The sequence below is a fragment of the Schistocerca americana genome, chromosome 8 (assembly GCF_021461395.2).
Source record: "Schistocerca americana isolate TAMUIC-IGC-003095 chromosome 8, iqSchAmer2.1, whole genome shotgun sequence".
In the NCBI taxonomy this organism is placed as follows: domain Eukaryota; kingdom Metazoa; phylum Arthropoda; class Insecta; order Orthoptera; family Acrididae; genus Schistocerca; species Schistocerca americana.
Window position 1 is genome coordinate 513,706,615 of NC_060126.1, and position 18,442 is coordinate 513,725,056.

General features: G+C 40.7%; 1 protein-coding gene across 5 annotated transcripts in view; it reads right to left on the reverse strand.

The window, feature by feature from the left end:
* Positions 1–12,310: 12,310 nt before the first annotated feature.
* The window catches only part of LOC124544671 (myotubularin-related protein 3), a 185,196-nt gene continuing 179,064 nt past the window's right edge, over positions 12,311–18,442 (reverse strand). For all 5 annotated transcript variants that reach the window (XM_047123292.1, XM_047123295.1, XM_047123291.1 and 2 more), the window contains one exon: positions 12,311–12,713. In XM_047123292.1, coding sequence (XP_046979248.1) covers positions 12,398–12,713 — 316 coding nt within the window. In that variant the 3' untranslated portion in view covers positions 12,311–12,397. The remainder of the gene's footprint in view (positions 12,714–18,442) is intronic.

Below are 18,442 nucleotides of genomic sequence, written 5' to 3' on the forward strand. Positions count from 1 at the left end.
TATGTACAGATGTTAAATTTTTACTCACAGTAACAATATCTTACTGTACAATACAGACGTATTTTACAATACAGACACTACTGTACATTACATTCCAATTAAAATTTTTTAGTATGTGAACATTTTCTTTTTGTTTTGTTACTGGAATATGGAGTAATATTTCAGATAGTATTTTCAGTTGAAAACTAAAGTTGTACTGTACCATATTGTGATGTTATGGGTCAATAAAAGTGCTCCTCTGATAATCTGATTGTCTGTTTACTGGAGTCAAGATCTATCTGACACAGCTATTAGACTCATCTGCACACTGCACCCTGAATTCGAACAGTCTGATAAATTGTGGCTAATGAGACATACCTTTCGTTTGGTTTCGAATACCTGGGGTTCGTTCGGTGTTTGACTGGATGTCTACTGGCAGCCTATTGTGGACTTCCGCACCAAACTATAAAACTCTATTCTGAAACCCAGAGCTGGATGTGTAGTTGGCACAAAATTATTTTTACTTCTAGTACCGTGATTATGAGCCAACAGCCTTGCCGAGGTGGTCACACTGGTTCCTCACCGAAGTTAACTGCTGTCGGGCTTGGCGAGCCCTCGGATGCATCACCGTACGGGTCTGCTGAGTGCTGCTGGCAAGTGTGGTGCAGTCAGCCCTTGTGAGGCCAACTGAAGAGCTACTCGACTGACAAGTAGCGGCACCTGTCACAAAAACTGACAACGGCCAAGAGAGTGGTGTGCTGATGACCATATGCCCTTCCTGATCCGCACCCGGTAACACCTAAGGGCTGAGGATGACATGGCGACCGGCTAGTACTGTTGGGCCTCTGAGGCCTGTTCAGATGGTGTTTGTTTGTTTTATACTGTGATTATGAATTAAAGAGTCCATTTCAAGTTCAATCTTGTTAGCAAATACAATTAAAAAGTATACACAGCGGCAAAACAGAGTAAGAACCCCTAGGTTGCTGCACCTTGTTCAGTTATCAACTTAAATAAGATTTGTAACGCACACTCCTTTACAATAAATCCTTCACTCAAGTTGGCTGTACTGCCTTAGAACATTATGCCATAGGATGTTACTGAGTGGAATTACGGTAGGGATCCTGCATCTAGGTTAAAACAATGAGAGATTTCTAAGTGGAAAGCAGACAGAACTGATCTTTTTGATTGACTTAACTTCATTCTGGTGACACCTCAATTTATCATCAATCTGAAAGTTCAGGAACTTCATACATGGAGCCTCATCCAATTATATGCCTACTGATCTACACCCCTGTGACCTGTAACCCATGTCAATTTGTTTGCATCTGCATAATACAAGTTTCTGAAAGATTAAGGTTTAAGCTATTGACTGTGAACTACTTGTAAGCCTGTTCCATTATGGTGCTGCATGCAATTGGGCCTTTATCAGAACACTTGTCAACAGCAAATATTACAGCTATTGAATCATCCGGTGCGACAGGTAAATCATTTCTGCAGACCAAGAACTCATGCCAGTCTGGCACTGAACATTATGGCACACCATACTTCACTCTGAATTCGATCTTATTCCTGTTGTGTCATTTGCTAATTTCACCCTCATTTTCTGTTAAGATAAGAAAACATCCATTCAAGGGGAAAACCTTAATCATCATATGGCACCATTTTGGTATCCCTACTGGAACTTTATAATTACACACACAAAGTCTTGGCAAGATCACAGGAAATGCCACCATAATAATTTTTCATCTTGACTCAGGTGAATACAGACCGTAATTAGACACTTTTCTCCACCAGATAATGAAATATTACACATGTTGTGTGACAATGGCATTGCCACAATGAAAATGCAATGTTTCTGGTTGCTTTTCCAAAATTGTGGCTGAAAAACTGTCCAGCGCAACCAAAAAAAGGAGTGATCCTTTTCGTGGAAGCACTCTGTCAATGGCTCTCGATTGGTACTGACTCATTTTGGAGTACACGAGCAGTCAACTGTTCTTAGTTTCTGGCTCGTACAAATGTATCTAATTGTTGTCTTCTTATTGTGTGTTGTGTACGAATTTTTCATTTTCTCAGTCACATTTTTTGAAGCCTGGTCAAACTATTCAGGATCTGCTAGGAACAGATCTTTTCAGAGCTAAGTGTTAATGAAAAATCTAATGTAATGCAGTCTCTGATAAGCCTAAGGCTGGCAGTAGGTTATACGGTGATCCCCTCGAATTGTGGTGCGTTTGGCACTGCTATTCTGGAGCAACAATTCTCCCACTGGCTGGGTGAAAGAGTGATAGTTATTTACTGTGGCTCTGTTTATTATTGCGTTTTAAAGCAATAATTAATATGGCGACAGTCCCCAATGCTAAAATCTATCTAGTGGAAGAATAAACCCACAAGTTTCAAAAATGTTCAAATGTGTGTGAATTCCTAAGGGACCAAACTGCTGAGGCCATCGGTCCTTAGACTTAGATACTACTTAAACTTACTTATGCTAAGAAAAACACACACACCTATGCCCGAGGGAGGAGGCGTGCAACCTGTGACACGGCGCCTCAAACCGCGCGGCCACTTCACGTGGCGCCACAAGTTCAATGCTAACAAGCTGCGACAAGTGAAACACACTACTCCAATCATCTGACCCTGTCTTGGAAACATCTATTTCAATGTACGAGTTCCTACTCAAATCAGTATCATTTTGGCATCCTGCATATATTCTAAGAGATTTAAGGAACGTTTAGGAACATGTACTGTAAACTGCAGTTCTGGCAAATTAATAGGAAATGCATTTCTACATACACTCCCTCCACACTGACATCTTTCAGCTCTAGTATTGCTTCCTAAAATTAAAATTATTCACAGGGCATAATCAGACAAAATGTGTAAACCCACAGTTTCTTCCTTTGCATCTTTGACTACAATCATTTCTGTTCTGCACCCTTACAATCTTGGTTTGCTGTTTCACAGTTGTCTTCTGCTTTATTATTCAGTGATATACAACACAAATTGTTCGTTTCAGGACCGATCACAGGAGCATCACATATCAGTGAGAATATGCAAGGACTGCGACTACCAGACTGGCAAACGGTACTCACCGTACATCATCTGGTGGCTTGCAGAGTGTGGCTAGAAGTTGCAGATATAACTGTAGATTTCATTAACAAGTAATAATGAATTATATATTATCATCTTTCCTTTAAATACTACGTGTTGGAACTTTTAAATAAATATGGAGGTGAGTTCAAACTTGAGTCTTTAGATGCTGTTCCAGTTTTGGAAATTTTTCTTGGAATTACTTTTTAGAGGATCAACAAGAATACTGTGACTGCAACAGATGCCAATAGTAGTAAAAACTTGCCCATCCATTAAAAATAGTCAAACACAGTTTAGTTTCACTCTGCCTTGGTTCCTATTAAATTTATCACAGGTTTCTGAAATTACTATATGATATTAATTTATATGTAGGTGGTAAGGAGTTCCAGTCATTCTGTCATTGCTGGTATATCACTGCCTCACCAATGGTCATTCTTTGATTTTTTAAATGAGATGTAACAATATTCGGTGGCTACTCTATAAATTGCATGCAAAAACTCAGTTTTATTATCCATACTTAACTATTCAAAATGTTATCCTGTACATACATTTTTTTATATTCTTCAATGATAGGTGCAGCATTAAAAATACCGAGTGAAGGACAAAAATTTACTTGCACACACTGCAAGATATTTTATTTGCACTTCTAAATAGGCTATGGTGTCCTGTAACTGCCGATGTCGTCCAAAACCCTGGAGAATATTTTTAATAAATAAAGCCATTCTAAACAAATCAAACAGTGGAGAAAAAAATTGTCAGCTCTTCTGCATTTAATTCACTAGTGCAATGAACACCACTGAGAGTGCCATCCTTTGTAATAATGATTCATATGTCAGAAATAACTAGAGCTGCCAGGCAGTACTCACAGCAGAGGCAAAGTGGTGAAGCGTGTTGCACTGCAGTACCTGCATAGCTTCCAGAATGAGCAGTTTCTTCATCAGTAAGGAGACTGGGGCAGTTCTGGGAGGGTTAGAATGAAGGAGCACATGGTGAGGGGAGAAACCACCCCACTGTAGTCTGTTGGCAGTGCAACACATTTTGCCACCTGAAGGCAAATAGAGACCAGCCGTTCTGTCTCATAAATTTATAACTTTAACCAAGTGAATATAGACTGAAACGTTCGTGAATTCATTGTAGGTGGTGCAGACAGGCAGTCTTGTGGGGTATTTCTGAAGTTTCATGAAAATTGCCTTGAGCAGCTAGTTCCAACAACCCACATGCAATGGAAATATTTTAGACCTTGTAGATATTAAAAGGCCAAACATTGACAATGCCAATTCAGAGTGACCATAATATCATTTCAGGGTTGGTTGCTAAAGATAATAAAGCCATCAAGAAATCTAGGAAAATATTTATGCTGGAAAGAGCAGATAAGCGGTATTAGCATCCTATTTAGACAATGAATTGACATAATGTAGTTCCAATACGATGGATGTAGAGGAACTATGAGAAACATTTAAACTGATTGTAAGACATGTCCTGGAGAAGTATGCCTCAAGTAAGTGGAATATGTTTGGAGAAGACCCATCACAGTTTAATAACAAAATTTGGAAAATGCTGAGTAAACAGAAGCCATTGCACACTCACAAAAAAAAAAAAAAAAAAAAAACACGATGAAGAAGAAGAGGACGCAGAAATGTCAACAGGCAAAAGTCAGTAGAGATTTCTGCATCTACAAAAAGATCGTTGTGGGAAGCATACAGCTTCCACCATTATACCTCAATGAAAGGTCTTGTTGAGATTCTGAGTAATTCTGGTCCTACGTAAAGTCACCAAGCAGGTTGAAGGCTTCTATCCAGTCACTGATCATCCAGTCTGGTGTGGCAACGAAAGACAGGAAAAGGAAAGCTGAAATTCTAAATTTTGCTTTTAAAAAATCATTCATACTGAAAGACTGTATAGACATACCATCATTTGACCATTACAAAGCTTCCTGTATGGAGGACTTAGTAAAGAGTTCAAAACAAACGAGTCGTCAAGTCTGGATGGAATCCCAATTCTGTTTTACAGACAGTACTCAATGTGACTGGCCTGTTATTTAGCTTGCATTTATTGTGAATGCCTCGGCATATGAAAAGTGTCAAGTGACTGGGGAAAAGTGCAGGCGACTCCTGTGTATAAAGAAGGGTGAAAGAGTGGACCTACGAAATTACGGACTGATATCTGTAACGTCAGTTTGCTGCAGGATTACTGAACATATTATAAATTCAAATATAATAAATTTCCTCGAGACAGAAAGTCTTCTGTGAGCAAATTGACACAGATTTAGAAAGCATTCTTCATGCGAAACTCACCTTGTGCTTATCTCATCCTGTTAACCACAGGTGAACGGCAAGAGGCAGATTCCATATTCCTCAATTTCCATAAAAGGTTTGACACAGTGGCCCCCTGCAGACTGTTCAAATATGAGTGTATGGGTAAGGTTCCTGAGTATGTGAGTGGCTCAAAGACTTCTTAAGGAATGGAATACAGCAGGTTTTCATCAATGGTAAGAGTAAATCAGAGAGAAGGGCAGCATCTGGAGTGCCCCAGGGAAGTGGGATAGGACTGCTCGTTATGTATATACAAAAATGACCTGGCAGAGCGAACAGCAATCTATGGCTGTTGCTAATCACACTGTAATGTACAAGATATTGATTAAATCACGACTTTAACGTTGCAAACCAACATAAAATGGAAACAGCACATAAGGATGGTAGAACGGAATTGTACACAGAAATGGCTATTATGCTGAGCTAGGGACACCGCCACAAAACTGCCGAGTGAGAGACGCCAACTTTCTGCCACAAAACCATGAATGGGAGGACCGGATGCCGTCATGCAAAGTAGCGGCCACAACAGTGGATCGTTCTCTCGCCTGCCAGCTGCTTTACCCTCTGGACGTGTCCACCAGTCCTTCCTATTGAGGGTGAAATGCTCTTTCTGACCCATAAACAGTTCACTCGGCAGGCGTAGCCAGTTTTCGTGAATATTGTATACCTTAGTGGTAGTTCTTGGGAATAAAACCCATTTTTCTCTAAATTCTGGCATTTCTCAGTTTATGTGTAGGTGAAAACTCCCCGGATGCCCACCTGAGCTCCTGATACCATCCTGACATGTATGTAAGGCAAATTATGACTTCAGAGAAGTGTAGCTCATCTACGAAGAAGACTAGATATAGAACACTAGTGTGTCCCATTCCTGAGTACTGCTCAAGTGTTCAGGATCCTCACCAGGTAGGATTACATCTACATCTACATCTACATCCCTACTCCACATGCCACCTGACGGTGTGTGGCGGAGGGTAACTTGAGTACCTCTATCGGTTTCCCCTTCTATTCCAGTCTTGTATTGTTCGTGGAAAGAAAGATTGTCGGTATGCCTCTGTATGGGCTCTAATCTCTCCGATTTTATCCTCATGGTCTCTTCACAAGATATACGTAGGAGGGAGCAATATCCTGCTTGACTCTTTGGTGAAGGTATGTTCTCGAAACTTCAACAAAAGCCCGTACCGAGCTACTGAGCGTCTCTCTTGCAGAGTCTTCCGCTGGAGTTTATCTGTCATTTCTGTAATGCTTCCGCGATTACTAAATAATCTTGTAACGATGTGTGCCCCAACTGGGACATGAACCCGGGATATCCTGCTTACATGGCAGACGCTCTATCCATCTGAGCCCCGAGGACACAGAGGGTAAGGAGTCATTCCAATCCCGGGAGCGGAAAGACTTACCTTAGGGGGAAAAAGGACACGTATACACTCGCACACACACCCATATCCATCCGCACATACACAGACACAAGCAGACATTTGTAAAGGCAAAGAGCTTGGGCAGAGATGTCAGTCGAGGCGGAAGTACAGAGGCAAAGATGTTGTTGAAAGACAGGTGAGGTATGAGCGGCGGCAACTTGAAATTAGCGGAGGTTTAGACCTGGCGGATAACGAGAAGAGAGGATATACTGAAGGGCAAGTTCCCATTTCCGGAGTTCTGACAGGTTGGTGTTAGTGGGAAGTATCCAGATAACCTGGATGGTGTAACACTGTGCCAAGATGTGCTGGCCGTGCACCAAGGCATGTTTAGCCACAGGGTGATCCTCATTACCAACAAACACTGTCTGCCTGTGTCCATTCATGCGAATGGACAGTTTGTTGTTGGTCATTTCCACATAGAATGCGTCACAGTGTATGCAGGTCAGTTGGTAGATCACGTGGGTGCTTTCACACGTGGCTCTCCTTTGATCGTGTACACCTTCGGGGTTACAGGACTGGAGTAGGTGGTGGTGGGAGGGTGCATGGGACAGGTTTTACACCGGGGGCGGTTACAAGGATAGGAGCCAGAGGGTAGGGAAGGTGGTTTGGGGATTTCATAGGGAGGAACTAAGAGGTTACGAAGGTTATGTGGACGGCGGAAAGACACTCTTGGTGGAGTGGGGAGGATTTCATGAAGGATGGATCTCATTTCAGGGCAGGATTTGAGGAAGTCGTATCCCTGCTGGAGAGCCACATTCAGAGTCAGATCCAGTCCCGGAAAGTATCCTGTCACAAGTGGGGCACTTTTGTGGTGGTTCTGTGGGAGGTTCTGGGTTTGAGGGGATGAGGAAGTGTCTCTGGTTATTTGCTTCTGTAGCAGGTCGGGAGGGTAGTTGCGGGATGCGAAAGCTGTTTTCAGATTGTTGGTGTAATGGTTCAGGGATTCCGGACTGGAGCAGATTCGTTTGCCATGAAGACCTAGGCTGTCTGGAAGGGACCGTTTGATGTGGAATGGGTGGCAGCTGTCATAATGGAGGTACTGTTGCTTGTTGGTGGGTTTGATGTGGACGGACATGTGAAGCTGGCCATTGGACAGATGGAGGTCAACGTCAAGGAAAGTGGCATGGGATTTGGAGTAGGACCAGGTGAATCTGATGGAACCAAAGGAGTTGAGGTTGGAGAGGAAATTCTGAAGTTCTTCTACACTGCGAGTCCAGATCATGAAGATGTCATCAATAAATCTGTACCAAACTTTGGGTTGGCAGGCCTGGGTATCCAAGAAGGCTTCCTCTAAGTGACCCATGAATAGGTTGGCGTACGAGGGGGCCACCCTGGTACCCATGGCTGTTCCCTTTAATTGTTCGTATGTCTGGCCTATATATATATATAAAATAGAGGGAAACATTCCACGTGGGAAAAATATATTTAAAAACAAAGATGATGTGACTTACCATACGAAAGCGCTGGCAGGTCGATAGAAACACAAACAGACACATACATACACACAAAATTCAAGCTTTCGCAACAAACTGTTGCCTCATCAGGAAAGAGGGAAGGAGAGGGAAAGACGAAAGGAAGTGGGTTTTAAGGGAGAGGGTAAGGAGTCATTCCAATCCCGGGAGCAGAAAGACTTACCTTAGGGGGAAAAAAGGACGGGTATACACTCGCACACACACGCAAGTCTTTCTGCTCCCGGGATTGGAATGACTCCTTACCCTCTCCCTTAAAACCCACTTCCTTTCGTCTTTCTCTCACCTTCCCTCTTTCCTGATGAGGCAACAGTTTGTTGCGAAAGCTTGAATTTTGTGTGTATATATGTGTCTGTTTGTGTTTCTATTGACCTGCCAGCGCTTTCGTATGGTAAGTCACATCATCTACACTAAGATGGTATCTGTTCTTTCGGACATGTCTAAAAGAACAGATACTATCTTAGTATAAACACAGCATTTACCTGGGAACCCTTGTCTATGGCCCTCCGAGTCTCGTGGATGAATAGCACGAGCTGGGTTTCACACGATTGTCTTTTTCGAAACCCATGCTGATTCCTACAGAGTCTAGTCTCCAGAAAAGTCATTATACTCGAACACAATACGTGTTCCAAAATTCTACAACTGATCGATGTTAAGAGATATAGGTTTATAGTTCTGCACATCTGTTTGACGCCCCTTCTTGAAAATGGGGATGACCTGTGCCCTTTTCCAATCCTTTGGAATGCTATGCTCTTCTGAGACCTACGGTACATCGCTGCAAGAAGGGGGCAAGTTCCCTCACGTACTCTGTGTAAAATCTAACTGGTATCCCATCAGTTCCAGTGGCCTTTCCTCTTTTGGGTCATTTTAATTGTTTTTCTATCCCTCTGTCACCATTTTGATATCTACCATTTTGTCATCTGTGCGACAATCTAGAGAAGGAACTACATGCAGTCTTCCTCTATGAAACAGCTTTGGAGTATTTTGGGCTTTATTCTGTCATCCTCTGTTTCAGTACTATTTTGGTCACAGTGTGTCTGGACATTTTGTTTTGATCCACCTACCGATTTGACATAAGCCCAAAATTTCTTAGGATTTTCTGCCAAGTCAGTACACAGAACTTTACTTTAATGGAAGGCATCAAAGCAATTCAGATGTGTGCTGCTAGATCTGTTACTGGTAGGTTTGATCTACATACATGCATTACAGAGATGCTTTGTGAATTCAAATTGGAATCTCTGCAGGGGAAACAATGTATTTTTTGCAAAACAATATTGAGGAAATTTAGACCAGGTAAGAAAATCAGGGCTTGCACAGAGGTGTGTGTGTGTGTGTGTGTGTGTGTGTGTGTGTGTGTGTGTGTGTGTGTGTGTGCTTGTGTGCGTGGGCGGGGGTGTTTGTTTCTTAGGCAACATGCTCCTTTCTATGGGTATTCAATGAGTGAACCTCATGAGCTACTGAACACTCCTCCAACTTATTTAGTGAGTAACAGAAGAGAGAACAAAATAGAATGTTGTGTGGAACACGAATTTAGGTATTAGTTTTACAAAGGCAAAAACATTCAAGTTTCTCTTCACAACAAAATCAAACATAATTTCTCTAGTACAATAAGTTTATTTACACTAATAATAAGTCACAAACTCATACATGAGCCACATCACATTCATTTTCAGTATGTCTACATTATTGATGCAGCACTGCTACGTCCTTTCCGCTTATGTACAGAGTAATGTACAGTGACAGTCTTTTACATATTGACAGCCGCTTTCGTGCTCAGTCCAGCAAGAACAAAGTTGTACAGTTTATCACATTAAATTCCATCACATTTCTTAATTGAAGCCCATTCACAGAAATTTACATGACAGAATAATTACATTTTGTATCATTATTCAGTCATCATCAGAGAGGGGAAAAGGCAGCTGTTACACAGTAAAGCATCCTCTTATATTATCATATGAGGGTAAATATTAAATTACAGCCTTAGATTTTTTTTGTAATACAGCTCTGCACAATGAGGGCTTATAATGCTAATGGAGAGGTCCAACAGCTAAATAACACTGATAAAGAGGTTTCCTTTAACTTACACTTACGACTAATTACCATAAGTAATATCACAAAACCACCAAACATTTTGGTATTTGGGAAGAACACAGCAATGAATAAATCTAAAAAAGCTTTACAACACTTTCTAAAAGATTTTGAACACTGGGAGCAACTGTTCCATGACAACTATTCTTATTCAAAATTAATGGATAACAAATGAATGGTGAATTAAAAAAATAATGTTTTGCATTAAAATACTTCGACATTAAGGAGACAGATTCTGTAGCACACCAATACAGACATTTCCAAAAATGAAACAAATGAATAAATAAATGAATGGTGGGCTCCATGTGGTTCGCAAGTCGTGCAGCGACCATAAACCATAAAATTACCAAAGATGCAGCAACCAGTCACAAAATCATGTTTTATTTATTCACTTCTGCAAATCGATTTCAACTGATTAACAGCCATCATCGGTGCTTTCAACAAATATGTGCCCTGAGTAAGTAACACCTGTGCTTAAGACAGTATTACTACTCAGGGCACATATTGGTTGAAAGCACCGATGATGGCTGTTAATCAGTTGAAATCGATTTCCAAAAGTGAATAAATAAAACATGATTTTGCGACTGGTTGCTCCATATTTGGTAAGAATAAATACATGTTAAAATGGAGGGTCTTTAATTTGAAATACTGTTTGGTAAGCTCATCATAAAACTCCTGCAGGCGAAATAACTGCATTCCACTTTGCTAATGATAGGACTTGGACAATTTACATTTATATATGAAATAAAAGTAGAAAAATACTGATATACCACTTACTGTATTTAAAATAGAACCATATTACTGAATATTTATTGCTCGCCCCACCCCCCCTCCAGAAACAGCCTACTGTAATACGAATTACACACTCCTTAAACTTCAATTTATTATCACATACATTACCACAGCAACCATTGACCTCAACTCTGAAAAATTTGCGAGACACGAGGCACATTACTATGACAGATGCATCAGTATTTTCTTCAGAATGCATCTGCCGTAGCACATTTAATGAAGAATGAAGACCAGCTAGATCTTAGTGATGAAGGTTTTACACAGTAAACTCACGGGCATATAAAGTTTACAATTAACAATCTGTCATTTTCAATCAGATCAGCATGTAAATATTCATATTAGAGGCATGCAATATTATCTAATCACAGCAAATACTGCTACCTTAAAATATAAAATTACTACAAAGAATTCTTGCATGTTTATAAAATCTTTTCTACAAGAGGCTGTTTATTTTATCACACTTGGGAAAGCTTCAGAATAAAAAGTGCCTGCACCACTAAATGTGAAAGGGCACACTAGACAATGTACACATATAACAACGGCATTATATTCTGTGTCAACTAAATGCTTTTACAGCTAACATACCAAATATAATTTCCACAGGAACTGAAACAACAAAATTAATGTTATAAATAAGACAAAAAAGTTTTCTGATCCTTTGCCTGTTTCTGAAACTACACACAGGAATAACTGCAACTATAGTACCTCTCCAATGGAACAAAATGCTGCAGCATAAAAACCAATTGTGTGATAAAAAATACTTTGTGTACACATTTTTTTTTTACATTTGAATCATGACAAACATTCCCATCTTTAGCACCCATTTAATAGAATACTTTCATTTCGGACTGTCGGAAATGCTATTCATTTAATATTTACTTCTGTACAGAAAGGGCTTTCCCGAAGTAATATCGAAAATGGTACGACCTTTAAATATAAAATGTCATGTTACTTAAATGAAAAATACATTACTAGAGATGAGAAAATATATGTAATTCAGCAGTACTGGCATAATGTGCTAATGTGGCACAGAAAGAGACTTTCAGGAACTATATACTCTGTACAAATGTGTAAATTTTGCCCCTGCCACATCACACAGCTGCAAGATCAGTATCAAAAACTGAATGTACAGCAAAGGGGAAAACTTTTACAGAAACACAGGCATGTGTTATTGCACAGAAGTTTTTTTTTTTTTTTGCCTAGTTTGTGCACAGTGAGCCTGGGTCACAATGGAGGAAAAATTAAAAAGGAAACAGTGCGCCTACGTGGACGCCGCCGTCACAGCCGACTTGGAGCACTTGGCAACGTGATCCGAAGCCGTGGCCTGCTTGCAGTTCTCTGCAGGTGGCCCCGGTCGCAGCGGGTACGCCCCACTCTCGCTGCCCAGAGAAATACCCTGCTGTGGCCTGGCCAGAGAGACTTGCGGCAAGGCAGTTCGCGAAGATGGCTGTGGCACTGCGGTTTCTTGCAGACGTGCAAAGCAGCCTGTGCAAACTCGCACGGGGTCGTATAATTGTTCATTTGGCAGAGGCATCACAAATTCTGAGCAGTCGTAGCAAAATATCTTCCCGCAGTTCCTGAAAAAAGATTAATTCTTATGTAAATACAGCAATATCAGTGAATGTAAAAGTGAACCTATTGATCAACTTGGAAATAATGTGGAAAACATGTACAATAATTCCAATTTCCTGTTTTGGTGTACACGTTTTATTTGAGAATGTTGAACACTTAGGACAATCCTGTGGAAAGTGTGATTAATGGTCAGTCTGATCTAAAACTGCCCAAGTTCTACAATGGGTTTCTTCAGTTACTTGATTTATTGCATTAATAATGCATGAGCAAAATAACTGCCACACAAGTTATTTTATTAATATTAATAAATTAGTATATTTTATGGCAGTTGTTGTCGCTCATGCATTATTAATATAATAAATTTAGTAACTGAAGAAACCTCATGCAGAACTTGTTCCTTTTAGAAAAGATTGGCCATTAACCACATTTTAACCGGGATTGTGCTAAGTCTGCGTGTGCGTGAGAGAGAGAGAGAGAGAGAGAGAGAGAGAGAGAGAGAGAGAGAGCACCATCCAAATGTTTTTAGAGACCCTCCGTGTTATATGGAAGAATTCTCTGCACAGTGATAGACAATTCGAAGAGCCAATGTACGTACGTAGGTTTAAAGAGCAGCAGAGCCATCAGTATTTGTAACACGTGTGAGACTTACACTATGTGATCAGAAGTATCTGGACACCCCCAAAAACATGTTTTTCATATTAGGTGCATTGTGCTACCACCTACTGCCAGGTACTCAATATCAGCGACCTCAGTAGTTATTAGATATTGCGAGAGAGCAGAATGAGGCGCTCCGCAGAATTCACGGACTTTGAACGTGGTCAGGTGATTGGGTGTAACTTGTGTCATAAGTCTGTATGCGAGATTTCTACACTCCTAAACATCCCTAGATCCACCGTTTCCGATGTGATAGTGAAGTGACACATACAGCACAAAAGCATACAAGCCGACCTCGTCTGTTGACTGACGGAGACTGCTGACAGTTGAAGAGGGTCGTAATGTGTAATAGGCAGACATCTATCCAGACCGTCACCCTGGAATTCCAAACTGCATCAGGATCCACTGCAAGTACTATGACAGCTAGGCAGGAGGTGAGAAAACTTAGATTTCATGGTCGAGCAGCTACTCATACGCCACACACCATGCCGGTAAATGCTAAGCGATGCCTCGCTTGGTGTAAGAAGTGTAAACATTGGACGATTGAACAGTGGAAAAATGTTGTGTGGACTGATGAATCACAGTACACAATGTGGCAAACCGATGGCGGGGTGTGGATATGGCGAATGTCCAGAGAACATCATCTGCCAGCATGTGTAGTGTCAACAGTAAAAATTCGGAACCAATGGTGTTATGGAGTGGTCGTGTTTTTCATTGAGGGGGTGTGCAACCCTTGTTGTTTTGTGTGGCACTATGACAGCACAGGCCTACATTGATGTTTTAAGCACCTTCTTGCTTCCCACTGTTGAAGAGCAATTTGGGGATGGCAACTGCATCTTTCAACATGATCAAGCACCTGTTCATAATGCATGGTCCGTGGCAGAGTGGTTACACGACAATAACAGCCCTGTAATGGACTGGCCTGCACAGAGTCCTAACCTGAATCCTGCAGAACACTTTTGGGATGTTTTGGAGCGCTGACTTTGTGCCAGGCCTCACTGACTGTGCGAAGGCATGGCTAATTATGCATATAAAACTTTTTTCGTAATTTTCTTTAGATTTCTATTGTTTTTCCTTTGTTCATATGGGCATTTCTAATTGTGATTATGTAACATTCTACTGTGGTTTTTAAATGTAAAGATGTAATTGTGATTATTTCGTTTCCCAATGGATAAATATGTTTCTTGCTTTGTACCTGTGGTAAAGTTTGTAAAGTTCTCTTTTGGAATATTATTAATTGTGAAAAATACAGTCTATAACATTTATAAAGATGTAAGTAATTTACGATAACGATATAACATCTATAGACAGGGGACAACGATAGTGATATCGATAGTCGAAAGGTTGTTTTGTAGTAGGTGGGATGACGGATGGTGTGTCTGTGAAGCGTGCGCAGAAAAATAGTACTGTGTTTTAAGGAAAGCATACGTAATTGTACGGACAGTGATACCGAACTAACAGATTGTTAATTCTCTTTACCACTGCGGTATGTAATGCAATCATCAGCGAACTTTAAGAGCAAATAAACCGGACTGTGAAAGTGCCGCTAACAATACTTTGTTGTGGCCGACTCGAACAGTGCTTTTATGCGAATGGACTTTGCTGGTATTGGATTTGGGTGGTGGAACTGTTGTCTACCACATTCTATCAAGCCGTGAAAGTGAAGACTTTAATTAACTGTGCAATATAAATGACATTTAGTGACATTGTCGAAGTTTGAAACGCGAGAACAGAGTGGACGTTGTTTATGGTGTGCTTCACACACAAGAACAATTCTATGAACTGTGTATTTGTGGCTAAGACTATATGAATGTGACGAACTGTGTAATTATGAACGATAGCGTCATGGACAGTGCATAAAGTGTAAAAACGAGCGATGTCTATGTAATGTACTTTGAAAGAGAGGACATGTCAACAACGGTCATATACTGGCGTCTTGTGGTTTGTTAATCACCATGGGGTTAATGATACAGCTGTGCCGTAACTTTATTTGCGTTTGGCCAGAGAAGATTAACCAGCGGAACTGCCTGTATCCTGCTCTCATCATCGTAACCCGCCGACATCGTGCTGCCCAACGCAACGCTTCGTATGCAACAAAAAGTTAAGAGATTTCGCCGAACGGTATCCCCTGACCTAGAAACTTTCTTTCTCTATTAAAAGTATAAGAATTACAGACTCTATTCAAATAAATTCTTTGTTTAGTTTATGTTTGCTTTCTGCTAACGAAAATAAAATTACAATCAGTGAATTAAAAGTTGCCTGGTAGTCATTGTTGAAACACCAGTAAATATAAACTTCTTCCTCTCATTAGAACTAATTCTCCTCACATGCCAAAATTACTGTAGTTATTTTATGTAGTTTTATGTATTGTTATGAGACTAGATATATGACAGTGACTAATAAGATTATTTTGTCGCAAAATATGGCGTCGCGCGAAAATTACGGCGACCGCCATAATTGCTTGCGTTCTGACCAATAACGTAAAACCTTCTATTCCCGTATTGGTGCATTTCCTGACGTGAGTGTGAATTATAAATGTCAGCTGTCAAATCATGTAGGGACTGTTTACCCAGTAATAAAAGTTTTTGATATTGTATTGCTACGAGTCATAGTATTAAGAGACACTGGTTATACTCAAAATTGGGTAGATGTATGGTGAACCCCCCCCAGTGTTCATGCAATTATTAACAGTATTGTGTGTGTTGCACGAAATTTTGTCACTTTTTCTAATTCCTTTCAGATATTGTCTTAGATGTCTTTGAAGTTTCACAGAATATATACACAATTTTGTTGGGTCAGGTTAATTTCAGACCAGTTTCTCGTGAATATTAGAGTTTTCAGTTCATAAACAAAGTGGGATCGTGACCAATTGAGAAGCATAACAAAGAGTGTGGTTTTCCAACTAGAATTTTGGATGACTTAACAGTTCAGATTTTGATAATTATTTTTCCTGTGGGTTGAGGTCATCACATAGATACACCTACATCTACATCCATACTCCGCAAGGCACCTGACACTGTGTGGCAGAGGGTACCTTGAGTACCTCTATTGGTTCTCCCTTCTATTCCAGTCTCATATTGTTTGTGGGAAGAAAGATTGTCTGTATGCCTCTGCATGGGCTCTAATCTCTCTGATTTTATCCTCATGGTCTCTTCGCAAGATATACGTAGGAGGGAGCAATATACTGCTGGACTCCTCAGTGAAGGTATGTTCTTGAAACTTCGACAAAAGCCTGTACCGAGCGTCTCTCCTGCAAAGTCTTCCACTGGAGTTTATCTATCATCTCCGTAAAGCTTTCGCGATTACTAAATGATCCTGTAACGAAGTGTGCTGCTCTCCGTTCGATCTTCTCTATCTCTTCTATCAACCCTATCTCGTACGGATCCCACACTGCTGAGCAATATTCAAGCAGTGGGCGAACAAGTGTACTGTAACCTACTTCCTTTGTTTTCGGATTGCATTTCCTTAGGATTCTTCCAACGAATCTCAGTCTGGCATCTGCTTTACCAACGATCAACTTTATATGATCATTCCATTTTAAATCACTCCTAATGCGTAGTCTCAGATAATTTGTGGAATTAACTGCTTCCAGTTGCTGACCTGCTATTTTGTAGCTAAATGATAAGTGATCTATCTTTCTATGTATTCGCAGCACATTACACTTGTCTACATTGAGATTCAATTGCCATTCCCTGCACCATGCATCAATTCGCTGCAGATCCTCCTGCATTTCAGTACAATTTTCCATTGCTACAACCTCTCGATACACCACAGCATCATCCGCAAAAAGCCTCCGTGAACTTCCGATGTCATCCACAAGGTCATTTATGTATATTGTGAATAGCAACGGTCCTATGACACTCCCCTGCGGCACACCTGAAATCACTTCGGAAAACTTCTCTCCATTGAGAATGACATGCTGCGTTCTGTTATCTAGGAACTCTTCAATCCAAACACACAACTGGTCTGATAGTCCATATGCTCTTACTTTGTTCATTAAATGACTGTGGGGAACTGTATCGAACGCCTTGCGGAAGTCAAGAAACACGGCATCTACCTGGGAACCTGTGTCTATGGCCCTCTGAGTCTCGTGAACGAATAGCACAAGCTGGGTTTCACACGATCGTCTTTTTCGAAACCCATGCTGATTCCTACAGAGTAGATTTCTAGTCTCCAGAAAAGTCATTATACTCGAACATAATACGTGTTCCAAAATTCTACAACTGATTGACGTCTATAGTTCTGCACATCTGTTCGACGTCCCTTCTTGAAAACGGGGATAACCTGTGCCCTTTTCCAATCCTTTGGAACGCTACGCTCTTCTAGAGACCTGCGGTACACCACTGCAAGAGGGGGGCAAGTTCCTTCGTGTACTCTGTGTAAAATCGAACTGGTATCCCATCACGTCCAGCGGCCTTTCCTCTTGAGCCATTTTAGTTGTTTCTCTATCCCTCTGTCGTCTATTTCGATATCTACCATTTTGTCATCTGTGCGACAATCTATAGAAGGAACTATAGTGAAGTCTTCCACTGTGAAACAGCTTTGGAAAAAGACATTTAGTATTTCGGCCTTTAGTCTGTCATCCTCTGTTTCAGTACCATTTTGGTCACAGAGTGTCTGGACATTTTGTTTTGATCCAGCTACCGCTTTGACATAAGACCAAAATTTCTTAGGATTTTCTGCCAAGTCAGTACATAGAACTTTACTTTCGAATTCATTGAACGCCTCTCGCATAGCCCTCCTCACACTACATTTTGCTTCGCATAATTTTTGTTTGTCTGCAAGGCTTTGGCTATGTTTATGTTTGCTGTGAAGTTCCCTTTGCTTCCATAGCAGTTTTCTAACTCGGTTGTTGTACCACGATGGCTCTTTTCCATCTCTTACGATCTTGCTTGGCACATACTCATCTAATGCATATTGTAACATGGTTTTGAACTTTGTCCACTGATCCTCAACACTATCTGTACTTGAGATAAAACTTTTGTGTTGAGCCGTCAAGTGCTCTGAAATCTGCTATTTGACACTTTTGCTAAACAGAAAAATCTTCCTGCCTGTTTTAATATTTCTATTTATGGCTGAA